Genomic DNA, 22,584 nt, shown 5'->3' with positions numbered 1-22,584 from the left:
GTACTAATTGCATTCCCATACTGTAGGGGATGCAATCCCGTAAATTGGGTCCCACAACTTAAAAAGGATGTTAAGGTCCTTGAGTGCATCCAGAGGAGGGCACCAAAGCTGGTGAAGGGGCTGGAAGGCATGTCCTCTGAGGAGTGGCTGAGGACACAGGGTTTGTCTAGTTTGGAGAGAAGGAGGCTGAGGGGCGACCTCGTGGCTCTCTGCAGCTTCCTGAGGAGGGGACGTGGAGAGGGAGGTGCTGATCCCTTCTCCCTGGTACCCCGTGCCAGGGCGCGTGGGAATGGCTCAAAGCTGCGTCCGTCAGGGGAGGTTGGGACTTGACATGAGGAAACTTTTCTTTCCCGAGAGGCTGGTCAAACCCTGGAAGAGGCTTCCTAGAGGGGTGGTCGATGCCCCATGCCTGTCGGTGTTTAAGAGGCATTTGGGACAATGTGGTCCTTAACACCATGCTTGAACTTTTGGTCAGCCCTGAAGCGGTCAGGCAGTTGGACTAGACGGTCGTTGTAGGTCCCTTCCAACTGAACTATTCTATTCTATTCCCTGTGCTTACCATGAGTCGAATAAGGATGAGACTGTTACTTGCCCAAAATGCCAGGGGTTTTTCAGCTCCAAAAACACTTTCAAGGACACATCACACAAAGGTCACAAGTGGAAACAGGATTTTATTTGTATTTTTCTGGCTGTTTCAGAGCAGATGCTCACAAGCATTAACACAATGCGCATGTGCAGCCAGGAGCAGGCTGATGCGCTCTTCCGTTGAGCTTCAAGAAACCTCCCTTGCAGCCTGGCAAAGGCAAGGCACAGAGCTGCAGAACGTAGCAGCAGGAACACAGGCCAAGCAGTCCCTGCTTCCTGAAGAGTGAGAACGTGAAGGATGAGGATCAGGACCAACCACACCAAAGAAGAAGAAGAAAGAAGAAGAGGTGTGTGGTACCGTGGGGTATTTTCCAAAGTATGACGCGTATTGATGACGAGCATACATTTGCCTTCCAAAACTTGCTCTGCCGCTGTGCGTCTTGGGCAGTGATGCATGAAAAGCGCTCTCGTGCCTGCCCTGCGCTTGGGTTGCAGGCAGGGAGAGCTGCAAAGTGGCAGCTGCGGATGGTGCAGCGAGCCTGGAGCCCTTCCAAGCCCCGGCTGTTTTGCACAAGCAAGAACCCCTGGAGAAATGGAGCCAAGGGAAGAGCAGAGCTCGTGCCTTTGCAAAGCTGCCATGGGCAAGAGAGGCAGAGAGAGGCAGGGCACGAGCGGCGCCTCGGAGGCGCAGGAGCAGCAGGCAGGGACCGAGCGGAAAGGGCCCAGAGGAGCCCTGACAAGGGGCTGTGCTCAATGCTACAGAGGACAAGAAGCAACCCCCAGGGGCCCCCCTGGGCCCGCCCTGGGAGCCTGGAAAGCTTCCTCCCCCCGGATGCGGGGCACGAGGGCCACCTTCGTGGAGCAGGAGCAGCAGGCACTTAGCCAAAATGGCCCAAAGCAGCCCTGGCAAGTGCCCGTGCTCAACGCTGCGGAGGAAGGCAAAAACCCCCGGAGACACTTGCTAGCCTGCCGTGGGGAAAAAAAAGCCTTCCTCCCCCCAGCTGCAGGGCACGAGAGGCCATCTTCGTGGTGCATGAGCAGCAGGCAGTAACCCAGCCAAAAGGGACGAGAGGAGCCCTGACAAGTGGTCATGCTCAGTGCTGCAGAGGAAGGCAAAAAACCCCCGGGGAGCAGTGCCAATGTGCCCCGGGGGAAAATTCCTTCCTGACCCCAGCGCTGGCGATCGGCTATTCCCTGAGCACGTGAGCAAGACCTGCCTCCTCGTCCCGCAGCCTGGTCACGCCTCCCAGGAGGTGCCCAAGCCCTCTTCTCCCTCACCCTGGAGCCACCTCAGGAGCTTCCCAGAGTGGCCCAATGTCCCCGGCCTGAGCGACCGACCTCGGGGGCAAGAATCCTCCCTGCGCCTGGTGGGACGCCAGTGGCTGCTCCAAAGCACTGGGACCCCTTGCTTGTTATCTACCATCTCTGCATCCCATTTCTTACGGCTGCTGCCCCTGGCTCCGTGGCAGATGAGGACGACGAGCTCTGCAGTGCTCCTCCAGAAGGCATTCCCTTGCTCTTGCCACTGCTGTCCAGCTGAAAAGGCCTGACAGCCTCGGGCACCTCCAGGGCTTGGTGGTTCTCCTCATCTCCTGAGGGGCTTGCGTCTGTTCCCCAAAGGCTGAGGCAGGATTTCCATCTGTCAGGTGGGCTTTGAAGGTGGCCCCGCTGGGAGCTGCCCTTGCACCGCAGAACCTCCAGCAGACTTGTCCAGCCTCCGGTCTTCCTCCCTCAGCCCCCGCCAGGGGGGCCAAGTAATTCCACCGGCTCCTCAAGGACTTCCTCGGGGATGTCTTCGGGCTGCGCCCAGGCCAGCTATGGCAGCGGGACACGGGACGATGCTGCCTTTTATCCTGCCCGGGGCATTGTGACTGCTGCGTTGCCGGGTGGTGGCCCTGTGACATGGGGGTGACATGAGCCTCCCTGCGCAGCCCCGCCCGCCGCCCCTCCGCCCAGCATCCTTGGGAGGAAGGCCTTTGGGGTGCTGGCCCCGAGGCAGTCCCTGTGCCCAGGAGGCCCAGGGGGCTGTCCCTGCCCTTGGTGGCCTTGCACTGGGCACCGCTGCTGGGCATTCCTGTAAATTCATCTGTACGTTCAGACTGTGTAAATAAGGACATTTATACCATAGACATTCATTTGGTTGTGGTGATGCCACAGGCGAAAGAAAGGGGTTTGGTTCTCTCTGCATGAACTCTGCAGACACACAGGGAGCGTGCATGATTTCCTCGCCATTGCTTACCAACGCACCAAGGGTCATTTGCTACTACACTGTTTATGGTGAGGTCTTCTTCTTGGAAAGAAGTCCGGCATTGTTTTGTGTTCTTGACCATATTTTTCCTCCCACTTCAGTAGCTCTTTTCCTCCTTTGGCCTTCATCCTTGATATCCTTCTTGAAAGTGATGGCAGCCCTCTCAGTCTTTGTCTTGCTCCTTCCAGTTGTCCTCTTCTTCTGTAGGCCCTCCATGCCCCTAATTAGCTGCTTAGTCTTTGTCTGCCTTCATCCCAGATAGGATTTGTCTTTCTTGAGCTCAAGGAATGAGAAATGTCCATAGTGGTACAGGTGAGTTCTCACCAGGGCTTTGCACAATTCTTGCCTTTCCTATGGAAATATCTTGCCTGACACAAAAACCACATTTGCCTGTATCCCATTCGTGGCTCACAGCCACCCTGTGGTCTGCTCATGCCTCCGGGAACACTTGCCTACACCAGTGTTTCCAAACTGGAGCAGAAAGTCGCGGTGCTCTACTTGATGTTGTGTTACCTCTTTGTCCCCTGCAGTTCTTCACGCAGGGTTTATTGATGTAGTGGATCTCTCTCCTGTCAGAGCTTCAGGTGGTGGGGAGGATGGGGGCCGTAGGACCATACTGCAAGGCAGAGCTTTTTCAGGCTCATGCATGAAATCCAGAATAGGATGTGGACAAGGAAACCTCCGTTTCTCGAACGATGCTGTTCTGCAATCTAAATTCCAAAGACCTGACCATGAACTTCACTCTTTCATACGTTCAGCGGCAGCAAAGCGTGAAGGGTGGAGCCTGAGGGATGCGTTAAGGGGGCTTTCACCCATTAGGAGCCTGCTGGAGTCCAGCTCCAGGCAGCCACCACCAGCAGCTCCAGCCCTCCACCGGCCGGCTGGGCAGTGGACGGGCTGTGCGGGTGGGCTCTGAACACGACGCTGGTGGTGTCAGTCCAGTCACTTTCAGAACAGATGTCTGCCTGCTAGGGAAGAAAATAGCCACGGCTGGCAGTAGCTGAGCTTCCATTTTCGAAGTTTCCTGGGAGAAAGTGCCCGATCAGTCCCGATGCTGAAAAAGCTGCAAGAGACAAAACCCTGGTGGGTCAGCGTGATGCAGTTGGTGGCAGTGCTGTCTGTGGGGATATGCTTTACTCTCCAGGAGTGTGAATAAAGGTTGCTGATGATTGTTTAAATGAATTCTGCAGGCATTTTGTGAAGAGGAAGGCTGTTGCTGGTAACGCTGATATGGGTAAGGAGGTGGCTGGCCAGGTGGCCGTCCGGCACTAGAAGGCAACTGCCTCTCTTTAAGAGGCCCTACGCGCCTGTAAGGTAGCTGCAAAGAAGGACTGAAAATTTTGCTTTTTATACGCCCACCTGAAACCACCTGAGAATGTTGGTGTGATGAAATTACTGACGATGTCATTCAGATACAAAGGAACTTTTTTTAATTAATGAAATAAACTATGGAAAACAGTCTTCTATCACACACTTGGTAATGACTTTGCAAAACAGGTGCAATGAGTGCAGAAAGCTGCCGGACTATGTCTGTTCAGCTAAAGAATCTGAGCATTTTGATGCCAGCTCAGTGTGACGAGTCAGGTCCTTGCGTGTGTCCAAACGTGGATCTGAGAGATCAGCAGGCAGAGGGAGGCTGGAGACGAATTCCCTTGCCACGAGTGTCCCCTGTCCAGAGGGCTTTGAGGAAAAAGACCGTCTTGAAATAGCATGGGATTTATGAGCTACAACCTATGCTTTGGGTTATGCTTGAAAATGAACTGGTAGCCAATGCATTTTAAGACCATGCTTTCCTCTCTGCAAAGGGCTGCGCAAGGCAAACGCATGCTGACATAGCACATCCTGAAATACCTAGCTAAAGCTGTACTAATTGCATTCCCATACTGTAGGGGATGCAATCCCGTAAATTGGGTCCCACAACTTAAAAAGGATGTTAAGGTCCTTGAGTGCATCCAGAGGAGGGCACCAAAGCTGGTGAAGGGGCTGGAAGGCATGTCCTCTGAGGAGTGGCTGAGGACACAGGGTTTGTCTAGTTTGGAGAGAAGGAGGCTGAGGGGCGACCTCGTGGCTCTCTGCAGCTTCCTGAGGAGGGGACGTGGAGAGGGAGGTGCTGATCCAGCTTCCTGAGGAGGGGACGTGGAGAGGGAGGTGCTGATCCCTTCTCCCTGGTACCCCGTGCCAGGGCGCGTGGGAATGGCTCAAAGCTGCGTCCGTCAGGGGAGGTTGGGACTTGACATGAGGAAACTTTTCTTTCCCGAGAGGCTGGTCAAACCCTGGAAGAGGCTTCCTAGAGGGGTGGTCGATGCCCCATGCCTGTCGGTGTTTAAGAGGCATTTGGGACAATGTGGTCCTTAACACCATGCTTGAACTTTTGGTCAGCCCTGAAGCGGTCAGGCAGTTGGACTAGACGGTCGTTGTAGGTCCCTTCCAACTGAACTATTCTATTCTATTCCCTGTGCTTACCATGAGTCGAATAAGGATGAGACTGTTACTTGCCCAAAATGCCAGGGGTTTTTCAGCTCCAAAAACACTTTCAAGGACACATCACACAAAGGTCACAAGTGGAAACAGGATTTTATTTGTATTTTTCTGGCTGTTTCAGAGCAGATGCTCACAAGCATTAACACAATGCGCATGTGCAGCCAGGAGCAGGCTGATGCGCTCTTCCGTTGAGCTTCAAGAAACCTCCCTTGCAGCCTGGCAAAGGCAAGGCACAGAGCTGCAGAACGTAGCAGCAGGAACACAGGCCAAGCAGTCCCTGCTTCCTGAAGAGTGAGAACGTGAAGGATGAGGATCAGGACCAACCACACCAAAGAAGAAGAAGAAAGAAGAAGAGGTGTGTGGTACCGTGGGGTATTTTCCAAAGTATGACGCGTATTGATGACGAGCATACATTTGCCTTCCAAAACTTGCTCTGCCGCTGTGCGTCTTGGGCAGTGATGCATGAAAAGCGCTCTCGTGCCTGCCCTGCGCTTGGGTTGCAGGCAGGGAGAGCTGCAAAGTGGCAGCTGCGGATGGTGCAGCGAGCCTGGAGCCCTTCCAAGCCCCGGCTGTTTTGCACAAGCAAGAACCCCTGGAGAAATGGAGCCAAGGGAAGAGCAGAGCTCGTGCCTTTGCAAAGCTGCCATGGGCAAGAGAGGCAGAGAGAGGCAGGGCACGAGCGGCGCCTCGGAGGCGCAGGAGCAGCAGGCAGGGACCGAGCGGAAAGGGCCCAGAGGAGCCCTGACAAGGGGCTGTGCTCAATGCTACAGAGGACAAGAAGCAACCCCCAGGGGCCCCCTGGGCCCGCCCTGGGAGCCTGGAGACCTTCGTCCCCCGGATGCGGGGCACGAGGGCCACCTTCGTGGAGCAGGAGCAGCAGGCACTTAGCCAAAATGGCCCAAAGCAGCCCTGGCAAGTGCCCGTGCTCAACGCTGCGGAGGAAGGCAAAAACCCCCGGAGACACTTGCTAGCCTGCCGTGGGGAAAAAAAAGCCTTCCTCCCCCCAGCTGCAGGGCACGAGAGGCCATCTTCGTGGTGCATGAGCAGCAGGCAGTAACCCAGCCAAAAGGGACGAGAGGAGCCCTGACAAGTGGTCATGCTCAGTGCTGCAGAGGAAGGCAAAAAACCCCCGGGGAGCAGTGCCAATGTGCCCCGGGGGAAAATTCCTTCCTGACCCCAGCGCTGGCGATCGGCTATTCCCTGAGCACGTGAGCAAGACCTGCCTCCTCGTCCCGCAGCCTGGTCACGCCTCCCAGGAGGTGCCCAAGCCCTCTTCTCCCTCACCCTGGAGCCACCTCAGGAGCTTCCCAGAGTGGCCCAATGTCCCCGGCCTGAGCGACCGACCTCGGGGGCAAGAATCCTCCCTGCGCCTGGTGGGACGCCAGTGGCTGCTCCAAAGCACTGGGACCCCTTGCTTGTTATCTACCATCTCTGCATCCCATTTCTTACGGCTGCTGCCCCTGGCTCCGTGGCAGATGAGGACGACGAGCTCTGCAGTGCTCCTCCAGAAGGCATTCCCTTGCTCTTGCCACTGCTGTCCAGCTGAAAAGGCCTGACAGCCTCGGGCACCTCCAGGGCTTGGTGGTTCTCCTCATCTCCTGAGGGGCTTGCGTCTGTTCCCCAAAGGCTGAGGCAGGATTTCCATCTGTCAGGTGGGCTTTGAAGGTGGCCCCGCTGGGAGCTGCCCTTGCACCGCAGAACCTCCAGCAGACTTGTCCAGCCTCCGGTCTTCCTCCCTCAGCCCCCGCCAGGGGGGCCAAGTAATTCCACCGGCTCCTCAAGGACTTCCTCGGGGATGTCTTCGGGCTGCGCCCAGGCCAGCTATGGCAGCGGGACACGGGACGATGCTGCCTTTTATCCTGCCCGGGGCATTGTGACTGCTGCGTTGCCGGGTGGTGGCCCTGTGACATGGGGGTGACATGAGCCTCCCTGCGCAGCCCCGCCCGCCGCCCCTCCGCCCAGCATCCTTGGGAGGAAGGCCTTTGGGGTGCTGGCCCCGAGGCAGTCCCTGTGCCCAGGAGGCCCAGGGGGCTGTCCCTGCCCTTGGTGGCCTTGCACTGGGCACCGCTGCTGGGCATTCCTGTAAATTCATCTGTACGTTCAGACTGTGTAAATAAGGACATTTATACCATAGACATTCATTTGGTTGTGGTGATGCCACAGGCGAAAGAAAGGGGTTTGGTTCTCTCTGCATGAACTCTGCAGACACACAGGGAGCGTGCATGATTTCCTCGCCATTGCTTACCAACGCACCAAGGGTCATTTGCTACTACACTGTTTATGGTGAGGTCTTCTTCTTGGAAAGAAGTCCGGCATTGTTTTGTGTTCTTGACCATATTTTTCCTCCCACTTCAGTAGCTCTTTTCCTCCTTTGGCCTTCATCCTTGATATCCTTCTTGAAAGTGATGGCAGCCCTCTCAGTCTTTGTCTTGCTCCTTCCAGTTGTCCTCTTCTTCTGTAGGCCCTCCATGCCCCTAATTAGCTGCTTAGTCTTTGTCTGCCTTCATCCCAGATAGGATTTGTCTTTCTTGAGCTCAAGGAATGAGAAATGTCCATAGTGGTACAGGTGAGTTCTCACCAGGGCTTTGCACAATTCTTGCCTTTCCTATGGAAATATCTTGCCTGACACAAAAACCACATTTGCCTGTATCCCATTCGTGGCTCACAGCCACCCTGTGGTCTGCTCATGCCTCCGGGAACACTTGCCTACACCAGTGTTTCCAAACTGGAGCAGAAAGTCGCGGTGCTCTACTTGATGTTGTGTTACCTCTTTGTCCCCTGCAGTTCTTCACGCAGGGTTTATTGATGTAGTGGATCTCTCTCCTGTCAGAGCTTCAGGTGGTGGGGAGGATGGGGGCCGTAGGACCATACTGCAAGGCAGAGCTTTTTCAGGCTCATGCATGAAATCCAGAATAGGATGTGGACAAGGAAACCTCCGTTTCTCGAACGATGCTGTTCTGCAATCTAAATTCCAAAGACCTGACCATGAACTTCACTCTTTCATACGTTCAGCGGCAGCAAAGCGTGAAGGGTGGAGCCTGAGGGATGCGTTAAGGGGGCTTTCACCCATTAGGAGCCTGCTGGAGTCCAGCTCCAGGCAGCCACCACCAGCAGCTCCAGCCCTCCACCGGCCGGCTGGGCAGTGGACGGGCTGTGCGGGTGGGCTCTGAACACGACGCTGGTGGTGTCAGTCCAGTCACTTTCAGAACAGATGTCTGCCTGCTAGGGAAGAAAATAGCCACGGCTGGCAGTAGCTGAGCTTCCATTTTCGAAGTTTCCTGGGAGAAAGTGCCCGATCAGTCCCGATGCTGAAAAAGCTGCAAGAGACAAAACCCTGGTGGGTCAGCGTGATGCAGTTGGTGGCAGTGCTGTCTGTGGGGATATGCTTTACTCTCCAGGAGTGTGAATAAAGGTTGCTGATGATTGTTTAAATGAATTCTGCAGGCATTTTGTGAAGAGGAAGGCTGTTGCTGGTAACGCTGATATGGGTAAGGAGGTGGCTGGCCAGGTGGCCGTCCGGCACTAGAAGGCAACTGCCTCTCTTTAAGAGGCCCTACGCGCCTGTAAGGTAGCTGCAAAGAAGGACTGAAAATTTTGCTTTTTATACGCCCACCTGAAACCACCTGAGAATGTTGGTGTGATGAAATTACTGACGATGTCATTCAGATACAAAGGAACTTTTTTTTAATTAATGAAATAAACTATGGAAAACAGTCTTCTATCACACACTTGGTAATGACTTTGCAAAACAGGTGCAATGAGTGCAGAAAGCTGCCGGACTATGTCTGTTCAGCTAAAGAATCTGAGCATTTTGATGCCAGCTCAGTGTGACGAGTCAGGTCCTTGCGTGTGTCCAAACGTGGATCTGAGAGATCAGCAGGCAGAGGGAGGCTGGAGACGAATTCCCTTGCCACGAGTGTCCCCTGTCCAGAGGGCTTTGAGGAAAAAGACCGTCTTGAAATAGCATGGGATTTATGAGCTACAACCTATGCTTTGGGTTATGCTTGAAAATGAACTGGTAGCCAATGCATTTTAAGACCATGCTTTCCTCTCTGCAAAGGGCTGCGCAAGGCAAACGCATGCTGACATAGCACATCCTGAAATACCTAGCTAAAGCTGTACTAATTGCATTCCCATACTGTAGGGGATGCAATCCCGTAAATTGGGTCCCACAACTTAAAAAGGATGTTAAGGTCCTTGAGTGCATCCAGAGGAGGGCACCAAAGCTGGTGAAGGGGCTGGAAGGCATGTCCTCTGAGGAGTGGCTGAGGACACAGGGTTTGTCTAGTTTGGAGAGAAGGAGGCTGAGGGGCGACCTCGTGGCTCTCTGCAGCTTCCTGAGGAGGGGACGTGGAGAGGGAGGTGCTGATCCCTTCTCCCTGGTACCCCGTGCCAGGGCGCGTGGGAATGGCTCAAAGCTGCGTCCGTCAGGGGAGGTTGGGACTTGACATGAGGAAACTTTTCTTTCCCGAGAGGCTGGTCAAACCCTGGAAGAGGCTTCCTAGAGGGGTGGTCGATGCCCCATGCCTGTCGGTGTTTAAGAGGCATTTGGGACAATGTGGTCCTTAACACCATGCTTGAACTTTTGGTCAGCCCTGAAGCGGTCAGGCAGTTGGACTAGACGGTCGTTGTAGGTCCCTTCCAACTGAACTATTCTATTCTATTCCCTGTGCTTACCATGAGTCGAATAAGGATGAGACTGTTACTTGCCCAAAATGCCAGGGGTTTTTCAGCTCCAAAAACACTTTCAAGGACACATCACACAAAGGTCACAAGTGGAAACAGGATTTTATTTGTATTTTTCTGGCTGTTTCAGAGCAGATGCTCACAAGCATTAACACAATGCGCATGTGCAGCCAGGAGCAGGCTGATGCGCTCTTCCGTTGAGCTTCAAGAAACCTCCCTTGCAGCCTGGCAAAGGCAAGGCACAGAGCTGCAGAACGTAGCAGCAGGAACACAGGCCAAGCAGTCCCTGCTTCCTGAAGAGTGAGAACGTGAAGGATGAGGATCAGGACCAACCACACCAAAGAAGAAGAAGAAAGAAGAAGAGGTGTGTGGTACCGTGGGGTATTTTCCAAAGTATGACGCGTATTGATGACGAGCATACATTTGCCTTCCAAAACTTGCTCTGCCGCTGTGCGTCTTGGGCAGTGATGCATGAAAAGCGCTCTCGTGCCTGCCCTGCGCTTGGGTTGCAGGCAGGGAGAGCTGCAAAGTGGCAGCTGCGGATGGTGCAGCGAGCCTGGAGCCCTTCCAAGCCCCGGCTGTTTTGCACAAGCAAGAACCCCTGGAGAAATGGAGCCAAGGGAAGAGCAGAGCTCGTGCCTTTGCAAAGCTGCCATGGGCAAGAGAGGCAGAGAGAGGCAGGGCACGAGCGGCGCCTCGGAGGCGCAGGAGCAGCAGGCAGGGACCGAGCGGAAAGGGCCCAGAGGAGCCCTGACAAGGGGCTGTGCTCAATGCTACAGAGGACAAGAAGCAACCCCCAGGGGCCCCCCTGGGCCCGCCCTGGGAGCCTGGAAAGCTTCCTCCCCCCGGATGCGGGGCACGAGGGCCACCTTCGTGGAGCAGGAGCAGCAGGCACTTAGCCAAAATGGCCCAAAGCAGCCCTGGCAAGTGCCCGTGCTCAACGCTGCGGAGGAAGGCAAAAACCCCCGGAGACACTTGCTAGCCTGCCGTGGGGAAAAAAAAGCCTTCCTCCCCCCAGCTGCAGGGCACGAGAGGCCATCTTCGTGGTGCATGAGCAGCAGGCAGTAACCCAGCCAAAAGGGACGAGAGGAGCCCTGACAAGTGGTCATGCTCAGTGCTGCAGAGGAAGGCAAAAAACCCCCGGGGAGCAGTGCCAATGTGCCCCGGGGGAAAATTCCTTCCTGACCCCAGCGCTGGCGATCGGCTATTCCCTGAGCACGTGAGCAAGACCTGCCTCCTCGTCCCGCAGCCTGGTCACGCCTCCCAGGAGGTGCCCAAGCCCTCTTCTCCCTCACCCTGGAGCCACCTCAGGAGCTTCCCAGAGTGGCCCAATGTCCCCGGCCTGAGCGACCGACCTCGGGGGCAAGAATCCTCCCTGCGCCTGGTGGGACGCCAGTGGCTGCTCCAAAGCACTGGGACCCCTTGCTTGTTATCTACCATCTCTGCATCCCATTTCTTACGGCTGCTGCCCCTGGCTCCGTGGCAGATGAGGACGACGAGCTCTGCAGTGCTCCTCCAGAAGGCATTCCCTTGCTCTTGCCACTGCTGTCCAGCTGAAAAGGCCTGACAGCCTCGGGCACCTCCAGGGCTTGGTGGTTCTCCTCATCTCCTGAGGGGCTTGCGTCTGTTCCCCAAAGGCTGAGGCAGGATTTCCATCTGTCAGGTGGGCTTTGAAGGTGGCCCCGCTGGGAGCTGCCCTTGCACCGCAGAACCTCCAGCAGACTTGTCCAGCCTCCGGTCTTCCTCCCTCAGCCCCCGCCAGGGGGGGCCAAGTAATTCCACCGGCTCCTCAAGGACTTCCTCGGGGATGTCTTCGGGCTGCGCCCAGGCCAGCTATGGCAGCGGGACACGGGACGATGCTGCCTTTTATCCTGCCCGGGGCATTGTGACTGCTGCGTTGCCGGGTGGTGGCCCTGTGACATGGGGGTGACATGAGCCTCCCTGCGCAGCCCCGCCCGCCGCCCCTCCGCCCAGCATCCTTGGGAGGAAGGCCTTTGGGGTGCTGGCCCCGAGGCAGTCCCTGTGCCCAGGAGGCCCAGGGGGCTGTCCCTGCCCTTGGTGGCCTTGCACTGGGCACCGCTGCTGGGCATTCCTGTAAATTCATCTGTACGTTCAGACTGTGTAAATAAGGACATTTATACCATAGACATTCATTTGGTTGTGGTGATGCCACAGGCGAAAGAAAGGGGTTTGGTTCTCTCTGCATGAACTCTGCAGACACACAGGGAGCGTGCATGATTTCCTCGCCATTGCTTACCAACGCACCAAGGGTCATTTGCTACTACACTGTTTATGGTGAGGTCTTCTTCTTGGAAAGAAGTCCGGCATTGTTTTGTGTTCTTGACCATATTTTTCCTCCCACTTCAGTAGCTCTTTTCCTCCTTTGGCCTTCATCCTTGATATCCTTCTTGAAAGTGATGGCAGCCCTCTCAGTCTTTGTCTTGCTCCTTCCAGTTGTCCTCTTCTTCTGTAGGCCCTCCATGCCCCTAATTAGCTGCTTAGTCTTTGTCTGCCTTCATCCCAGATAGGATTTGTCTTTCTTGAGCTCAAGGAATGAGAAATGTCCATAGTGGTACAGGTGAGTTCTCACCAGGGCTTTGCACAATTCTTGCCTTTCCTATGGAAATATCTTGCCTGACACAAAAACCACATTTGCCTGTATCCCATTCGTGGCTCACAGCCACCCTGTGGTCTGCTCATGCCTCCGGGAACACTTGCCTACACCAGTGTTTCCAAACTGGAGCAGAAAGTCGCGGTGCTCTACTTGATGTTGTGTTACCTCTTTGTCCCCTGCAGTTCTTCACGCAGGGTTTATTGATGTAGTGGATCTCTCTCCTGTCAGAGCTTCAGGTGGTGGGGAGGATGGGGGCCGTAGGACCATACTGCAAGGCAGAGCTTTTTCAGGCTCATGCATGAAATCCAGAATAGGATGTGGACAAGGAAACCTCCGTTTCTCGAACGATGCTGTTCTGCAATCTAAATTCCAAAGACCTGACCATGAACTTCACTCTTTCATACGTTCAGCGGCAGCAAAGCGTGAAGGGTGGAGCCTGAGGGATGCGTTAAGGGGGCTTTCACCCATTAGGAGCCTGCTGGAGTCCAGCTCCAGGCAGCCACCACCAGCAGCTCCAGCCCTCCACCGGCCGGCTGGGCAGTGGACGGGCTGTGCGGGTGGGCTCTGAACACGACGCTGGTGGTGTCAGTCCAGTCACTTTCAGAACAGATGTCTGCCTGCTAGGGAAGAAAATAGCCACGGCTGGCAGTAGCTGAGCTTCCATTTTCGAAGTTTCCTGGGAGAAAGTGCCCGATCAGTCCCGATGCTGAAAAAGCTGCAAGAGACAAAACCCTGGTGGGTCAGCGTGATGCAGTTGGTGGCAGTGCTGTCTGTGGGGATATGCTTTACTCTCCAGGAGTGTGAATAAAGGTTGCTGATGATTGTTTAAATGAATTCTGCAGGCATTTTGTGAAGAGGAAGGCTGTTGCTGGTAACGCTGATATGGGTAAGGAGGTGGCTGGCCAGGTGGCCGTCCGGCACTAGAAGGCAACTGCCTCTCTTTAAGAGGCCCTACGCGCCTGTAAGGTAGCTGCAAAGAAGGACTGAAAATTTTGCTTTTTATACGCCCACCTGAAACCACCTGAGAATGTTGGTGTGATGAAATTACTGACGATGTCATTCAGATACAAAGGAACTTTTTTTTTAATTAATGAAATAAACTATGGAAAACAGTCTTCTATCACACGCTTGGTAATGACTTTGCAAAACAGGTGCAATGAGTGCAGAAAGCTGCCGGACTATGTCTGTTCAGCTAAAGAATCTGAGCATTTTGATGCCAGCTCAGTGTGACGAGTCAGGTCCTTGCGTGTGTCCAAACGTGGATCTGAGAGATCAGCAGGCAGAGGGAGGCTGGAGACGAATTCCCTTGCCACGAGTGTCCCCTGTCCAGAGGGCTTTGAGGAAAAAGACCGTCTTGAAATAGCATGGGATTTATGAGCTACAACCTATGCTTTGGGTTATGCTTGAAAATGAACTGGTAGCCAATGCATTTTAAGACCATGCTTTCCTCTCTGCAAAGGGCTGCGCAAGGCAAACGCATGCTGACATAGCACATCCTGAAATACCTAGCTAAAGCTGTACTAATTGCATTCCCATACTGTAGGGGATGCAATCCCGTAAATTGGGTCCCACAACTTAAAAAGGATGTTAAGGTCCTTGAGTGCATCCAGAGGAGGGCACCAAAGCTGGTGAAGGGGCTGGAAGGCATGTCCTCTGAGGAGTGGCTGAGGACACAGGGTTTGTCTAGTTTGGAGAGAAGGAGGCTGAGGGGCGACCTCGTGGCTCTCTGCAGCTTCCTGAGGAGGGGACGTGGAGAGGGAGGTGCTGATCCAGCTTCCTGAGGAGGGGACGTGGAGAGGGAGGTGCTGATCCCTTCTCCCTGGTACCCCGTGCCAGGGCGCGTGGGAATGGCTCAAAGCTGCGTCCGTCAGGGGAGGTTGGGACTTGACATGAGGAAACTTTTCTTTCCCGAGAGGCTGGTCAAACCCTGGAAGGGGCTTCCTAGAGGGGTGGTCGATGCCCCATGCCTGTCGGTGTTTAAGAGGCATTTGGGACAATGTGGTCCTTAACACCATGCTTGAACTTTTGGTCAGCCCTGAAGCGGTCAGGCAGTTGGACTAGACGGTCGTTGTAGGTCCCTTCCAACTGAACTATTCTATTCTATTCCCTGTGCTTACCATGAGTCGAATAAGGATGAGACTGTTACTTGCCCAAAATGCCAGGGGTTTTTCAGCTCCAAAAACACTTTCAAGGACACATCACACAAAGGTCACAAGTGGAAACAGGATTTTATTTGTATTTTTCTGGCTGTTTCAGAGCAGATGCTCACAAGCATTAACACAATGCGCATGTGCAGCCAGGAGCAGGCTGATGCGCTCTTCCGTTGAGCTTCAAGAAACCTCCCTTGCAGCCTGGCAAAGGCAAGGCACAGAGCTGCAGAACGTAGCAGCAGGAACACAGGCCAAGCAGTCCCTGCTTCCTGAAGAGTGAGAACGTGAAGGATGAGGATCAGGACCAACCACACCAAAGAAGAAGAAGAAAGAAGAAGAGGTGTGTGGTACCGTGGGGTATTTTCCAAAGTATGACGCGTATTGATGACGAGCATACATTTGCCTTCCAAAACTTGCTCTGCCGCTGTGCGTCTTGGGCAGTGATGCATGAAAAGCGCTCTCGTGCCTGCCCTGCGCTTGGGTTGCAGGCAGGGAGAGCTGCAAAGTGGCAGCTGCGGATGGTGCAGCGAGCCTGGAGCCCTTCCAAGCCCCGGCTGTTTTGCACAAGCAAGAACCCCTGGAGAAATGGAGCCAAGGGAAGAGCAGAGCTCGTGCCTTTGCAAAGCTGCCATGGGCAAGAGAGGCAGAGAGAGGCAGGGCACGAGCGGCGCCTCGGAGGCGCAGGAGCAGCAGGCAGGGACCGAGCGGAAAGGGCCCAGAGGAGCCCTGACAAGGGGCTGTGCTCAATGCTACAGAGGACAAGAAGCAACCCCCAGGCGGGGCCCTGGGCCCGCCCTGGGAGACTGGAAAGCTTCCTCCCCCGGATGCGGGGCACGAGGGCCACCTTCGTGGAGCAGGAGCAGCAGGCACTTAGCCAAAATGGCCCAAAGCAGCCCTGGCAAGTGCCCGTGCTCAACGCTGCGGAGGAAGGCAAAAACCCCCGGAGACACTTGCTAGCCTGCCGTGGGGAAAAAAAAGCCTTCCTCCCCCCAGCTGCAGGGCACGAGAGGCCATCTTCGTGGTGCATGAGCAGCAGGCAGTAACCCAGCCAAAAGGGACGAGAGGAGCCCTGACAAGTGGTCATGCTCAGTGCTGCAGAGGAAGGCAAAAAACCCCCGGGGAGCAGTGCCAATGTGCCCCGGGGGAAAATTCCTTCCTGACCCCAGCGCTGGCGATCGGCTATTCCCTGAGCACGTGAGCAAGACCTGCCTCCTCGTCCCGCAGCCTGGTCACGCCTCCCAGGAGGTGCCCAAGCCCTCTTCTCCCTCACCCTGGAGCCACCTCAGGAGCTTCCCAGAGTGGCCCAATGTCCCCGGCCTGAGCGACCGACCTCGGGGGCAAGAATCCTCCCTGCGCCTGGTGGGACGCCAGTGGCTGCTCCAAAGCACTGGGACCCCTTGCTTGTTATCTACCATCTCTGCATCCCATTTCTTACGGCTGCTGCCCCTGGCTCCGTGGCAGATGAGGACGACGAGCTCTGCAGTGCTCCTCCAGAAGGCATTCCCTTGCTCTTGCCACTGCTGTCCAGCTGAAAAGGCCTGACAGCCTCGGGCACCTCCAGGGCTTGGTGGTTCTCCTCATCTCCTGAGGGGCTTGCATCTGTTCCCCAAAGGCTGAAGCAGGATTTCCATCTGTCAGGTGGGCTTTGAAGGTGGCCCCGCCGGGAGCTGCCCTTGCACTGCAGAACCTTCAGCAGTTTCATCCAGCCTCCGGTCTTCCTCCCTCGGCCCCTGACAGGGGAGGGGCCAAGTAATTCCACCGGCTCCTCAAGGACTTCCTCGGGGATGTCTTCGGGCTGCGCCCAGGCCAGCTATGGCAGCGGGACACGGGACGATGCTGCCTTTTATCCTGCCCGGGGCATTGTGACTGCTGCGTTGCCGGGTGGTGGCCCTGTGACATGGGGGTGACATGAGCCTCCCTGCGCAGCCCCGCCCGCCGCCCCTCCGCCCAGCATCCTTGGGAGGAAGGCCTTTGGGGTGCTGGCCCCGAGGCAGTCCTTGTGCCCAGGAGGCCCAGGGGGCTGTCCCTGCCCTTGGTGGCCTTGCACTGGGCACTGCTGCTGGGCGTCCCTGATGCCTCTTCTGCCACTCGGCTCCCAAGGCCATGCCCAGTGCTGTTCCTCTTCTCTCAGGCCATGGCAGAAACCCAACCCTGCAGCCCAGAGACCACTCCTGTCAGCCCTCCCCGCTCTGCACCAGAGCTAACATCCATGAGGCCATGTAGCAAAGAGGACCAGGGACTTGATCTGGCTGGACAAAAACCCTTTTCCTGGGTATAGCAGGGGATGGTTTTGGCAGCCACAGCCTGGAAGAAAGCCAAAGTCGACAGTGCCAACAGACAGCCATGGAAATAACACAGGCTTTGAAAAAGAAGTGAGTGGAGGTTACACTGCTGTGGTGGAAAGGCTGGTCATTTTCAGACCTAGAACATTTGGATCCGTGCCCAAAGCACAGCCAGGCAAAGGACGACTCTTCCAAACTGTAAAAATAGCCCAGTGCTGCTGTCATTGTCACATCCCCTTGTCCCACTGAACCCAAGCTGCGCAGCTCCTCTATTAAACACACCCATTGGCCATGTTTATACAGGACACGAAACGCACATCAGCCACAGGGTAAAACTTTCACAGTTCATTTGTGACTTTAACCTTTCTGAGAGTTACTTGCCTACCTCACTTTGTGGGAAGACGTTTGGATCTTAAGAGGCAATTGGACAATGCCCTTAATACCATGCTTCAACTTTTGGTCAGCCCTGAAGTGGTCGGGCAGTTGGACTAGATGGTCATTGTAGGTTCCTTCCAGCTGAACGATTCTTCTCTCCTCTCCTCTCCTCTCCTCTCCTCTCCTCTCCTCTCCTCTCCTCTCCTCTCCTCTCCTCTCCTCTCCTCTCCTCTCCTCTCCTCTCCTCTCCTCTCCTCTCCTCTCCTCTCCTCTCCTCTCCTCTCCTCTCCTCTAATATTCCCGGTGATACCCATGAACATAGTTTGCTACAAGCTGTGGTACATTATATTCCTGAAAGTTGGATCTTGAGCAATGTTATGGGGCATGGACTTGCAGAGTTCAGGTTGTCATGTAGGCTAGATTTAATGTAGGAGCTGGCTGAGCATAGAGGAAAGCGTAATATGCGTTCAGTGGATTAAAAAGCATACCTGGGCAGAAAAAAAAGTCATAATTAGTTACTAAACCCTAATCTTATGTCACAGTGACTGGCCAAGAAGTATCTGTCTTTGGACTCTTTCCTTGAGATTTCTCATTGGAGAGAACAGTGAAATTCATATAAACACACAGATTTTCTTAACACTCCTAGGAGACTGATTCTCCCCAAGTTCAGAACATTTCTTGAGTGTCTCTAATGAAACACAGTCTTGGTTCTGCTGCTCCTTTGACCTGCAGATCTTCCTGATAATTACAGCAGAAACTGGGGTGAATGTTATAGTCCAGGTGACAGAAAAAGTCTGTGAGAAATCTGAGAACAGAACTCTGGAGTCCTGAGAGTGAGTCTTCTCCCCATCACTTTGAGTCATTAAAGCCTGCAGAAATTAAATGTCATGAATCCCCTTTACCAGCTCCTGTATGAGGATGATAAACAGCACTGTCAGTGTTCTGGATAAGCCCCCTTAAACCTATTAGCCAAGTCATCTCTGCTGGCAACAACTCCAGTAAAATTCCAGTTAACAATAAACATTCCCCCATGCTGAGCAATGGAAAATCCAATAACAGTTTGGCGGAATCCATGCTGAGTACAGAAAATGGAATTAATCTGAAAAGTGAATGTGCCTCAAAGAACAGTAACTAACCTGGATATTTTTCAAGCTTTTAATGAATGTCAGTCTAGTCTAGTTGAAAATAGGAAAGACTATGACTATGCAGAAATCTGGATGTGTATTTCTAAAGTTTATGAAATCCATAATATTTTAGAATATGATTAATCACTCAAGGAGTTTAACAAGACAAGAGTGTGACTGTTCTAGCATTCGATGTTAGCTAGCTCACACAGGGGAATCTTTTTAATTTCTTAGGATTCATGCTGAGAGCAATGACTTTTCTTTTAAAGTGCTTATCATGCTAATAATTGACTTATTACTTGGTTGTTTTGCAAATAAAGCATAAGACGAATACATTTTGGTCATAGTCATGTGTAATTTTTTTTCTACCTATGTAAAGATGTAAGAAAGCAAGTCATAGATTCAAATAAACAGTCAAGAAGTTGTGAATAGTCAGATTCATATGTAGCCCACTTGTGACTTTCACAATGGCCTGTAGTTTACTGGAAAATCATATGAAACCCTTCAGATCCACCTATTCCTGAATTCTGGGAAACGTGATCTCCATCCAGATTTATTGCCTTAAAATGACCTTGTTCAATAATATTTTGAAAACAGTGAGGTGTTCAGCTATCTACATATAAATAGGTAAGTATAAAGTTGTTTCTTCATTTAGACTTTTGGCACTTTCATGTTCTGTCTAAACTGTTGTTTCCTAACCTTGAGAATGTTCCTTGGGATTCACCTGTGTTGGTGTAGTCTTCTGGGATGTCCGAATAAGGGCATGATTTCAAGATCAAGTGTTCTGAAGTGCTTAATTGCCCAAATTTCAATTTTGGAGATGTCTGTATTTCATTCTAGAGTTTTACATCTATATTTATCATTTATATTTTCACATCTTTTTTTTCCTGAACCTTTTCCTAACATGCTGTAACTACCCATTAACCCAAAAGAGTCCTGGCTTTCAGGCTGAGAAATCCTCCTTTGCACAGACAGGCTGTGCCAAGTGGGATGGACACAGCTTCTGAGGAATTCATTTCTTGTCCACCAGCGAGTGAATACTAGGCATGGTAACCATCGTCGTTCTTTTGTCACCACCAGCCATCAAACCTCAGCTGCGTCACCTCAGGAGGCCCACACACAGCTCAGGAGACTATTTCCCAGCCTTCCACAAGAAATCAGAGGAACATCCAGTGAGATGTAAACTGCTTGACCAGAGGGGAAGGATGAAGAAGATCCAACATATTTCCCAGAGCTGGAATAGGAAATAGCAGCAGAGATAAAGAGGCATCTTCTGGAATGATGCGCCTCACAGGCGGACAGAGGACATTGCATAACCATTGCACAGGCCATACTGTGTTGTACAGCAGCTGCAATTCTAGATAAAAGCAAGTGTATACTTCAGCTAAACAATATAATGGACATTTTGTTAGAAGTGTTCTCAATAGCCTTCTTATTATTGCAGCATATGCCCACTTAGTACTAAAATATTGGGCTGTTACCTTAAAAGAAGTAATTTTATACCACTGTCTCCTGTCAAATTAAGGAAGCCAATGCTTTCCTAGATTGTTGGACTCCTTATGGTGTTCTCAATGTGACCTTCCACCTACCACAGGTAAGACAGCAACTCCTATTTCAGACAGCATGGGAAAGTTTTTTCTTGCCTAGCTGTACTGAGAACACATGTCCTCCTGTTGCAGTGTGATAGGTACTCAGGAGGATAAAGGTAGGAGGCTGGAGTATAAAGAGTCCTCTCGCTTCACTCAGTGGAAAAAGAAGACATAGCACAGCATTAAAGTTGTTCTTTGCACGAACTCTGGTGAATGTTAAATACCACTGAATGATTGTCTTTTGTGGCATTAATTTAGTTGAGTTTGATCGCATGTGTTCTTTTGGTGCGCAAGGTCCCACAGGCCTGAGTTTCACAGCTGAACATGCCCCCTCTGAAAAAGTTCCTCTTTCCCCCAGATTTCACACTGTGAGAAACAGCGGCAAATAACTTTCTGCCCTCTTTCTCCAGGCCCCTGGTGATTTAGGTACCACCTCAGCTCTCCCTTTCTAGGCAGTGAACTCTGTCCTGTTTGTACTCTCCTCACAAGCAAACCTACTCTTTATCTTCCTTGCTGCTCTTCTCTATATCTTTTTTTTTATCTCTTTTTGAAAGGAGAGGGTGAAAACTGCACACAGTACTCAAGATGCAGGCATACCAGAAGTTTGTAAAATAATGTAATGACACCTTCTGTTTCATTTTCCATGCCTTTCTGAACAGTTTTTAAAGTTGTACTTTCCTTTTTGAACCTCCTTGAGCACTGAGTAGTAGTTTCTGTAGAATTATGTATAATAAATCCTAATTAATTTGTAGCCCAAACGCACATATGGAGTTGGGGAGTTGGGGTTGCCTCTGTTTGCATTGTTCTGGGTTGGTTTTTTTTGTTTTTGTTTTTTTACCTTACATCACCTTTTTAACCTTAACCTTAACCTTCATTTCTGTTCCCTGCTTGTTTTCTTCTTCCATCAACAGCTTTTCCAAATCACATCTTCTGGATAAGCACATTGACTAGCAGAGAGGACAGTCCTCCTTTACTATGAATGCTGACCATCTCATCCCACTCTTTTTTTTTCTTTCCCCCATTGTTAACCAGTTATTTACCCATCTTAAGATCATATATTACGATCTTTCAATCCATGACAGCTCAGTAGCTTTGACAGCCTTTCGAGCAGGACCCTGTCAAAATGGAGAACTGAAAACCATTTTGGCTCCTCCAAGTAAGTCTCAAAGATTTGTGAGGCAAAATTTCTTCTATAAAAACCAGGCTGACCACTCACTGTAAGTATCCCTACTACCTACCAATTCTGTTATTTATATTTTCTAAAAGTTCACTCACTGTGAATTCGCATTCTGTTGCACACTACAGGTTTGTATGTCCAACATCAAAACTGCACCAGCGGGCGTATGTAGCACTGCTATGTGACAGTCACATTAAAATCGTGGCTGGTTGTTGCGTGAAAAGAGCCGGAGTGTTTTTCCAGTGTTATGGGTGGCTCTCGCTCCCTTAGAGAGGATCACTGCAATTCCGGGCACGCTCGCCGTGAGGTCTGACACCATTCCACAGTGTTTTGCTAGACATCTCCACTGCCCAAGTGCTCTGATGTCACCTTGTTTCACTTGGTTTTGTCTGTTTTACCCTGTGCTTCATGTTTGTGGTGCTGACCTTAACCACCATCAGAACTTGTGACTCCAGCAGCTGGGCTGGGTCACTGCCTAAACCACATGCAAAGAGGAATGCACTTTAAAGCCTCCTGCTTATGAAAAGTGATTTATCTCTAGGAATTCCCCAAGAACTGTGTTTTGCTTGTAGAATACCTTGAAATGTTTTACACAAATAGGCTGTATAGAAATGCAAAATTATACCATCCTTCCAAACACCTTTTCTGTCTGTGTCGTTTCCTTCCCTTTAGGACACCTTTGGTTAACACTTCACCTAACAGAGCCCTGCCTGACTGTTCTCTGGACCAGTGGATGGCACTGGGTCACTTGCAGAAGTTAAAAGGGGAACCTCTTTTTTTTTTTGCCTTTCATTATTACCGACAGTTTATTGGGGTTATTGTTTTTGTGTCACTAGCATCTCTCAGCGGGAATGATTTTTGTCTGTGTTCTCTCCACACTCTCTCCTTTGCCATGAAGCAGAGAGAAGCTACCATCTTGAATTTACTGCTGTGTAGTCAAGGCTCAGGGCAATGAAATGACCTACCTGAGGGGCGCGTATGCGGCCACTACAAATTTAATGTAGTTCTGGTTAGGTTCTTCTTGGATCTCACTTTTCTCCAGCTGAGTCCATGCTGTGCTGAGTTGCTGTCTATTAGAGTCCCCTCTAGAAAGTGTCAGTTCACCCAAGTGGTTTAGATGTTTGGTTTTTTTTTTAATTTATTTTTCCTGGAGCTGGGGAAGGTGAAGAATGCCAGCAGATACTCATTGGTATTGGAAAGATATCTCAGGATGTCTCTTCCCTCTTCCAAAGCCTGGGGCTTTTGGCCTAAATGAAATACTGCAAAGTGGGGG

The 22,584-nt window shown here is 52.2% G+C and overlaps 1 protein-coding gene across 6 annotated transcripts in view; it reads left to right on the top strand.

Annotated features, from left to right (window-relative positions):
• PDE1C (phosphodiesterase 1C) overlaps nt 1-21,853 on the top strand; it is a 352,044-nt gene extending 330,191 nt beyond the window's left edge. For 4 of the 6 annotated variants that reach the window (XM_087767398.1, XM_087767403.1, XM_087767422.1 and 1 more), the window contains one exon: nt 19,626-21,853. In XM_087767398.1, the coding sequence (XP_087623524.1) occupies nt 19,626-19,795 (170 nt within the window). In that variant the 3' untranslated portion in view covers nt 19,796-21,853. The remainder of the gene's footprint in view (nt 1-19,625) is intronic. The other 2 variants (XM_087767433.1, XM_087767441.1) reach the window with 1 other exon arrangement.
• The last annotated feature ends 731 nt before the right edge of the window (nt 21,854-22,584 follow it).

This window comes from Nipponia nippon, unplaced genomic scaffold (genome assembly GCF_047370975.1).
Source record: "Nipponia nippon isolate SJK-2023a ecotype South Korea unplaced genomic scaffold, ASM4737097v1 scaffold_1, whole genome shotgun sequence".
In the NCBI taxonomy this organism is placed as follows: Eukaryota; Metazoa; Chordata; class Aves; order Pelecaniformes; family Threskiornithidae; genus Nipponia; species Nipponia nippon.
Note: the sequence above shows the minus strand (reverse complement) of the source record. Positions and strands in the feature narration are given on the sequence as shown.